Source organism: Cupressus sempervirens, chromosome 7 (assembly GCF_028749045.1).
Source record: "Cupressus sempervirens isolate cs-2001-9-10 chromosome 7, ASM2874904v1, whole genome shotgun sequence".
Lineage (NCBI taxonomy): Eukaryota > Viridiplantae > Streptophyta > Pinopsida > Cupressales > Cupressaceae > Cupressus > Cupressus sempervirens.
In genome coordinates this window covers 884990204-884999652 of record NC_143124.1, presented here as the reverse complement: position 1 = coordinate 884999652, position 9449 = coordinate 884990204, and the positions used below count along the sequence as shown (strand labels likewise).

Genomic DNA, 9449 nt, shown 5'->3' with positions numbered 1-9449 from the left:
GGTCTTACATGGATGGATAATCTCAAACTTTTAAGACTTTTTGGTTTCATTTTCTAATTATGAACATTGAATTTCAAATCAATTCAAAATTAATTATGGTAGAAAATTAAACTATTAGACTTTCATTATAATCATTAAATTAACAAAATTTCAAATCAATTTAAAATCGGTTAACACATAAATTTACAAATTTACAATTAGCAAGCATACATCTTCACTTCAATAATATCATAAGTACTTTATGTCTTACTAGGAATTTATTGGTCCAACTTAGAATATATAATCATGATCTTACACTCATAGATAATCTAAAACTTTCTAGAATTTTAATTTTGTTTTCTAATTATGAACATTACATTCCAAAAAAAATTAATTAATTATCATATATTATTTACATAATTGAATTTTTTTAATCATAAACATCAAACTCCAAATCAATTTAAAAATAATTGACATATCTAATTATAGTTTATATGCATATCTTAACTTCAGGAATAACATCATAATTTAAATACCTTATATCTTTGATCAGACTAAAGGATCCAACTCGGAATCTATCATCATGGTCTTACCGGGCTATAGATGATCTAAAACTTTCTGGAGTTTTGGTTTCATTTGCTAAAATTACTTTCTCCGACACTAGAATTCCATTCCCAACGTGCATGAAGGGCACCAATTCACAATTTTCCAATTAAAGATGAAATTTTGTTTTCTTAATAATTAGATAATATATAATCATTAGAGCCACCAATATAATACACCTAGCAAAAGAACAATGACAACTGGCAAGTTTATGTAGGAGTTTATTGGTAAGTACCAAAAACAACTCTTTCAAATGACATCAAAATTGCTGACAAATTTTATTACAAGAACAAGCGCTCAGCATTATTCTGGAACCCTCTAAAAACTACAAAAGAATTAAAATTCGAATTCTGTGGACAGAAATGAATGTATTCTAATTCAAGAGATAGTTGAGTGCTAAATGATAGCCGCCTACTAGCGCAAAACACGATATTCCACTTTGGGCTGCCCGAATCCAACGTCCATGAGATAAGAACCTTCTATCAAAAGGACTAATGCCTGTAAACCTTTCATACCAACTTCCTGGTTCCTTCCACTTGTAAAGTTTTCGTTCCATGGATATATACTGCACAGAAAGTGAATCTTACTCAGGCGTTCATCACGGAAAATCAAAACCAAAACAGGAAGCTACTAAAGACCACCTAAATCAAGTACCAAAGACCATTTATTGGATAAGTGATTTTGCCCTCCATTATCAATAACATGTAATACGAAATCACATCCACATTAGTACATCTGACTGGAAATTAACCACATTTCTGTTATCTTTAAGACCAACATAAACTTGTTACATCTATCGTTGCAATACAAGATCCGACGCATATAAATCAACAAATGCTTTAAGAAATGAAATATTTGTTAAAAATAGAGCTGCTATACTAATAGAACGGAATAAAAAAATAAAGAGAATAAGGAACTGACAGCTTATTATTCATCATAAGAAAATAGAAATATATAGAATCATCTGACTTCAACAAGATCTTATAATTATGCTAACGCACCACAGCAAACTAGATCTGACTGACAACTGACTCTAGCTATTTGACAGATAACTAAGAATTGTGGACATATAACTCAAACACATTGGTTACCCAATTCTATTTGATGACACATACTTATGACTTGTTCATTTGTGTTGGAGCATTAAATTCCAAAATCCCCACCTAATGCTACAACATTAAACTGACATACAATAGAAATACGTTATACAATAGAAAATAAATTATGCATTTTCTTTGAAGGTGACTCTTGGACCAGTGAGACTTCTTCAAGCTACTCGCCAACAATAGGTATGGTCATGCAACTATCATCTAAGTTCTCAACACCATTGGACACCATTTGCACATGAAGTGTCCCATTACCCTTGTAAAGGCATGATGCTGAACTCTGCAAATTTTCAAAGCTCTCCTAAACTATTGGACACCAGTCCTCACATGATTGTCTCATAACCCCAATGAGGTAGAGTCCTCAATGAGCTTATCATTACCATCAATATCTAGTGGTTCTTCTTTAGCCCACATCTCCTTGATAGCTTATTCTAGCAGCACAAAAGGTCTTCTCAAGAAAACACGCTAGACAGGTGTTTAACAGAAAGATAGTTCTAATACCTTTTTAAAAACAGAGCTTCTATACTAATAGAACAGAATAAATAAATACCAAGAAAAAGGAACTTGCTTATTATTCATCGTAAGAAAATACAAATATATAGTCATTTGACTTCAACAAGATCTTATAATTATGCTAATACACATGACAACAAACTAGATATGACTAACTATAGACACCTAAAAATATTTAGAAAATAAAGTATTTTTATTTTCTGAAAAAGTCCTGATGACATCATCATTTATTAATTAATTATTTAATTAATTAATTAATTAATTTTTATGCCATTAAATCCCTTTATCTTAATTAAAAATATTTAATTAAGGAATCCCTCCCAAAAATGTTTAAATCTTATTTAAACATTATTTCTTTATTTATTAATTATTTAATTAATAAATTGACCAAAAAATCCAAAATAAATAAAAAATTTATTTTTTGCCCAAAACTTGGCCAATTTCCTTAAGACCACTAACCTCTTCCAAAATCTTCTAATCCTTCTTTAATTTCGATTAAAGACTAATCTCATCATTTCCTACCCCTAATCCCAACTCAAAATATTTAATCAAGATTAAATATTAATCCTCATGTTTATTAAAAATATTTTAATAAATATCTCCTCAACCCAAACCTTTGAAATAAATAAAACTTTATTTATTTCATAAAATCTTATCCTAGGAAGTTCTAGACTCTTCTAGAAAGTCTTCATCCTCATCCAAAGCCTAGACTCTTCTAGAAGATGTCTTTAACCCTAATCCTAATCCCCTCCTAACCTTGTCACATTCCCTAAACATGGGTTAAGACTAGCTAACTCAAGCCAAAGTTAACAAATATCTCCTCCTTCACCCACTCTCATTAAATGCCATCCACTTGCCATCCACTTGCCTAGTCCTAAGCCATCTCTAAACCTTCCTCTAATCATTTTTACAACCCTAAGCAAGCTTAAAACCTCCCTAAACCCTCAAATTCGAATTTCATGGTATCTCTCACAAATATCTTCAACCACAAAACTTTATAAAGCCCACAAAGTCATAAATGTTCTTACAAAGCACTTATGAAGGGTTTTTATGAAGATTTTATCCCTTGAGCCTCTTTTGTTGACTCATCCTTCCCCTTTCCTCCATCCTCTCACCATATGACATGTGTCACTCTTTGATTGGCTATAAAGAAGCACAATCCATGTGCTCTCCTCTCATGCAATTTGAGCCCTCCATAAGCTTTTTCCCATCCTTGCATCTTAGCCCTCAATCCCTCAAGCCTCTTGCCTATAAATTGGATCCTTTCCCTTTGCAAAATAACACAATCCATGAAGTAAAGTCATAATGTCATTTTGAGAAGCCATTTTACATCAAAACCATACACTCACACCCGAATTCCAACTCCATTTGAAGCCCTTTTTGAAGCATAAGCTTGAGCATACATCCTATCTATTTAGACAAAGCTACTCAACAAGAGAGCTTCTCATTGAGAGAGCCCACTAATGGCTCATATTCTCAATTGAGAGCTCATCTTAGTCTATCTTAAAGTTTATGAATTTTGTTTAGTTTGTAGAAGCTTTATTTAAATTTGGTTTCTATTAGCATACTAACATTGCTCATTTGTTATCCAATCAATCCGACCAATCCACCAGCCTCACCACGGTTATCCTTTTGACAGAGCTTTGTCTAGGGTAATCTAGCTTTGTCACCTGTTATCCCTCATCACCTTGAGCTAAAATGTTGGGATCCACAAGTGATCAATCTCATGTCATGCCCATAGGATCATTAGTCTATTCTTAGGTTGACACAATCTCCACCAATCCAGCGCATAGGAAAGCAAAACTCTCACTTTTTGACAGCATGCCCTTGAAGTCTTCCATCCACAGGAAAGCCAAAAATCTCCAGCCAATCCTCCTTAGGTCTATCATGCAACTTTGACTCTCCCTAGGAAATCTTTCATCAGCCAATCCAAAATCTGTGCTTAACCCAAATCCAACCATGAGCTTCCGTGTTCATCCATACGCAAGACCCCATCCCCATCAAACTCATCATCAAAGCATGAAGTACCAATCCTATCATGATGTGTTTGGTCGCATTGTCCTTGCTCCCGCCACCTCCTATTCCAATGATGATGAAAATCTTGTTGACTATGACGGGTATATTGAAAACCTTAGAAACATTCCCCCAAGCATCCCCCAAAATCCAAGAGTTATTCCAAACTATCTAGTCATGCCATCTAATATTCCAGCTTCCCCTCCATCACCCCATCAACCAAGCTTCCAATCTTCCACCCCCATCACACTAGCTATTCCTGTCAATCCACCTCCACCTTCGACACACGAGTCTCCAAGGAAAGTTATAGAGGAACCACAAGTCAATCCATCTCCTCCAGCCAATACGCCATGTCATCTAATCCAACCATGTGAAGTAGTCAGTGATGAAGCTTCCCCATCTATAATATCACCTCCATCTCCCATAGCTATCATCCCCATACCATCCATCAAATTGCTTAAAATCCTTCCACTTCCCGCAAGCATCAAAATCCCACCACCTATCAAATCCCTCCAAATCCTATCCACATCGCCTCCAAGCATTTCCCAAATCTCTCGTAATGACCCTTATGCATCCATCTTCTACTCACCCATCTCCACTACTGAATCTCCCATCTATCCATCCGCTGCCTTTGAAGAATCCATCCCTTCACCTCCTATCGCACCATCCACTCCAAACCAATCCTATCAAGATCCTGCCCAAAAGCATGTTGACATCCCCCAAAGCATAAATAAAGATATCATCGTACCATGTCTTCCATCCATAGTGCAGTCACCATCTCCTCCATCTCCAAAACCTCAAGCCATATCTCCTCAACTACAAGATATCTTGTCATTCCACCAGCTACATCAAGATCCTATCCTTCCATCTCCCCCGCTCCATGCTTCCATCTTACCACCTATCCAAGCTATTCCACCATCTATAATCTACCCTCTTGGTTCACTTACATTCATCCACGGTGGCCCTCTCTCAGCAGAAGAATTAAGAACAGTATCTCCCCATTGCAATACACCTAATAAATCACTTCTACCATTTTCTGCAAGCAAAAAGTTTCCTCAGCTTGTTCAAATGCTCAATCGATGGCATTATCAAGGTCAAGGTTTAGGACCACAAGAGCAAGGAATTAGAGAGCCTATTATTGCACAAAAAAATCTAGGATTTCATGGTCTTGGATATGTATCCAAAGGCTCACCATCTGAAGGTGTTGGTACACCACACCCCCAAACCAAGCCTATCTCCAAGCCCACCATGCCAGCCTCCCATCACTCCTTCAAGAAATCTTATGTCATCCCCCCTCCACCATCTTTGCAACCCAAAATAACCTACCATATCCCCCCTTCATCCGCTAAATCCATTTTGGGTCCCTATGACCCAAAATCTACCATCCTCCATCCTCCTATCAGCCATCATAAAAATCCTATTCCATCCATTTCTATGCAAGATCAACAAAGGCACATATTAAGGCACATCATCCATCATCATCCCCCTACATGCTCTTTCATATCCTCTCCATCTCACAAAGCTTCTCCTAACCATCTTCCCAAAGCTTACCACAACAATGTAAATGCCAACTTCAAAATGCATAAAGCTAAAAATCCACATCCTAGGCAATCATATGTCTATTCTAAAAGACATACTCCAAAAAGGCAAAATCCAATCAAAGAATGCAAAACAATGCAAAAGCCTATGAAAAGAAAATCCAAAACCATGTGGATCCCCAAGAAAAAAGTTGAAACCCAATGCATAATGGCATCCACCATTGCTAATCCCCCATCTAGTGACTCATGTCCCCCATCTCCTAACTCCATCTTGGGTGCCTATATCCCCAAGCACGCTTCCACAAATCCTCCATCATGCCCGCATCTACCATCTATTTCCCATATGCTCTTTTCACACCCGTCCCAACATGTGCCAATGTTGCTCTTGCAAGCATCCCCATCTCATGCTCCTTTCCAGCATTTTCATCCCTCCATCTCCTACCATCAATCCCATCTAATCCGATCTATTGCATAAATCACACATCCGGTGTACCAACAGCTAGCAACAAAATTGAACATTCCGACAGCCAGTGAAAAATTCCAAAAAAGCCAAAATAGCTGAAGAAAGCCAAAATCATTCCAGCTAAGTCCAAAGTCAAAAATTCAAAAAAGAAAAGAAAAATAAAGCGTCCACTGGTGAAAACTTGGCAATTCAAGCGCCTTGGACAAGTACCATGATGAAAACTTGGCAAACAAGCATCATGCGTAATCCCGCCATCCCCAACTTAGCCTATCACCCTCATGCTTTTGGTCATCTCTTGACATCCAACTCCATCTTCCAATCTATCCACCTATCCTCCATCCTCCAGCTTCCATCTCACACCATCCACTAATCTTATGCAGCTTCAGCCAATCATCTCAGCTATCATCCATCTCCCTAGCCCCTTCAGCTTTTTCCATCCTAGCTTCAATCCTATCACATCCATCATAAGACCTCCTTCCGCATGTTATCTTCTGATTGGGGGCACTATATTCCTTGGAGATCTTGTCTTGTCCATCCTCCCTTGTCATTGGTATCTAGCTCTAGGCTATACTCATGCAAACCCAATGTCATCTCTTTATATCCATCATAATCCTAGCTATCTACCATCCTATCCAGCCATCTCATCCTGCTCCTCTAGCTATCCTTGGTCACAAAATCTCTCATCATCAGTGGATGCATCCTGCCAAATCCATATCTTTCGCTATCACCCCACCCTTAGCTTTCGCATCTTGCACAACATCGAACCATCCCGCTATCCTATCATCCTGAGCTTTTGCCTGCTTGTAACTATCTTGGTCCGTTAGCTTGTACCATATCTTGATTAGCTCACTTGTAAATATTTTGGTCTGTCAGCTTGTACATCCTCTTTAGCTTAGTACCATTGCATCTATCCAGCGTTCGTGTCAGTTCGTCCTTGATCAGCATCTTGAACCCATCGCACATCTTGGTTAGCTATTCCAACGCATCCTTTAGCTAGATTTCCTGTCACCAAAGTGTTATCTTTCTTAGTTCAGCTTGCCAGACGCATCACTCATCCAAATCCACCAGCTTCGGTGCTCTCCGATAGGTCCTTGCAGGATATAGCTTTCCTCATGTCTGATCTTGGTCCGTTAGTACCTTGTCCTACCCATCTCGTTGGCAAACGGCTCTCTTTTGGATTTTCACTTTCTTTTGATTTGGGATCTTCCCTTTTGGGTCTTGAAGTATCTTTTCCAAGCAATCTCCTTGTTCCCTCCTCAAGGTTGCCACGATCTTCCATATCATGGTATGCTGCGAATGGGGCAATTAGAGCGTAAGGTCTTGATCAGGTCTTTCGTTTGTTTTTCTTTTCTGCTTGTGGGTTCTCCAGTGTCATTTCCACGTTGCTTCCTCTAGGATTCATGTGTGATGCTAGGGCAATCTTTGCGTGTTTGTTTTGAGTTAGTTCGCCAGTCCTTTGGACGGTTGGTGAAAAGGCCTTGATGTTCTTGGTAACCTTGGCAATTAACCAACAGTCCTATAGCAAATCTAGTGCTCAAGTACATGGTGGTACTTCTCTTTGAAGTATCCCCCCGCTCAAAAAGCTTCAATGGTTTTCCTTCATCTCCATTATCCCCCATCCATATCCAGCATCCGTCTCTCCTACCCCAGCTTATGCATCAGTATCTCTTTGAATCACTCATCACTCTTAGCTTTAGGGATCCACAATCCTAGTCTTAGGGATCCACCAATCCAAATCAATCCACCAAGCCTCATCTTTCGAGATCCACAATCCTAGTCCTAGGGATCTCCGAAACCCATCTACCACCAATCTGACTCTTTGAAATCCTGTTGCATCAGCTTTATAATCCCTTCATCCATCTCCCTATCCTAGATTCCTTTTTATAGCGCTCTGCTCCTTCATCCTCCACCTTCCCTAAAGTCTTAAGCTTGCTTCCTCTTCTACATCTGATTCTCCTTTATCATTCTCCCATAGTGAGAGTTTGAGCTAATTCAGCCCCTTCTCTTTGCCAATCTGAGTTTCCTTGCTCATCCGAGATTCTTGTACTTTTCAAGAAGCCATCGAGCCTCGCTTTCTCTCCCCGCTACCTTCTTGAGGGGGCATCTCACAGTCCATTCTCTCCTCTTCTGCTCTAGCCTTGGGCATCTTATTTTCTTATCTTTGATGCCATGCCACTTGCGGCATCACATCAAAGAGGGGCAAAATGTAGACACCTAAAAACCTTTTGAAAATAAAGTATTTTTATTTTCTGAAAAAGTCCTGATGACATCATCATTTATTAATTAATTATTTATTTAATTAATTAATTAATTTTTATGCCATTAAATCCCTTTATCTTAATTAAAAATATTTAATTAAGGAATCCCTCCCAAAAATGTTTAAATCTTATTTAAAAATTATTTCTTTATTTATTAATTATTTAATTAATAAATTGACCAAAAAATTCAAAATAAATAAAAAATTTATTTTTTGCCCAAAACTTGGCCAATTTCCTTAAGACCACTAACCTCTTCCAAAATCTTCTAATCCTTCTTTAATTTCGATTAAAGGCTAATCTCATCATTTCCTACCTCTAATCCCAACTCAAAATATTTAATCAAGATTAAATATTAATCCTCATGTTTATTAAAAATATTTTAATAAATATCTCCTCAACCCAAACCCTTGAAATAAATAAAACTTTATTTATTTCATAAAATCTTATCCTAGGAAGTTCTAGACTCTTCTAGAAAGTCTTCATCCTCATCCAAAGCCTAGACTCTTCTAGAAGATGTCTTTAACCCTAATCCTAATCCCCTCCTAACCTTGTCACATTCCCTAAACATGGGTTAAGACTTGCTAACTCAAGCCAAAGTTAACAAATATCTCCTCCTTCACCCACCCTCATTAAATGCCATCCACTTGCCATCCACTTGCCTAGTCCTAAGCCATCTCTAAACCTTCCTCTAATCATTTTTACAACCCTAAGCAAGCTTAAAACCTCCCTAAACCCTCAAATTCGAATTTCATGGTATCTCTCACAAATATCTTCAACCACAAAACTTTATAAAGCCCACAAAGTCATAAATGTTCTTACAAAGCACTTATGAAGAGTCTTTATGAAGATTTTATCCCTTGAGCCTCCTTTGTTGACTCATCCTTCCCCTTTCCTCCATCCTCTCACCATGTGACATGTGTCACTCTTTGATTGGCTATAAGGAAGCACAATCCATGTGCTCTCCTCTCATGCAATC

The 9449-nt window shown here is 37.8% G+C and overlaps 1 protein-coding gene across 3 annotated transcripts in view; it reads right to left on the bottom strand.

Annotated features, from left to right (window-relative positions):
- Nucleotides 1-691: 691 nt before the first annotated feature.
- Nucleotides 692-9449, bottom strand: part of LOC149550325 (Mitochondrial substrate carrier family protein) — a 149882-nt gene continuing 141124 nt past the window's right edge. For all 3 annotated transcript variants that reach the window (XM_089793379.1, XM_089793380.1, XM_089793381.1), the window contains one exon: nt 692-1147. In XM_089793379.1, coding sequence (XP_089649505.1) covers nt 956-1147 — 192 coding nt within the window. In that variant the 3' untranslated portion in view covers nt 692-955. The remainder of the gene's footprint in view (nt 1148-9449) is intronic.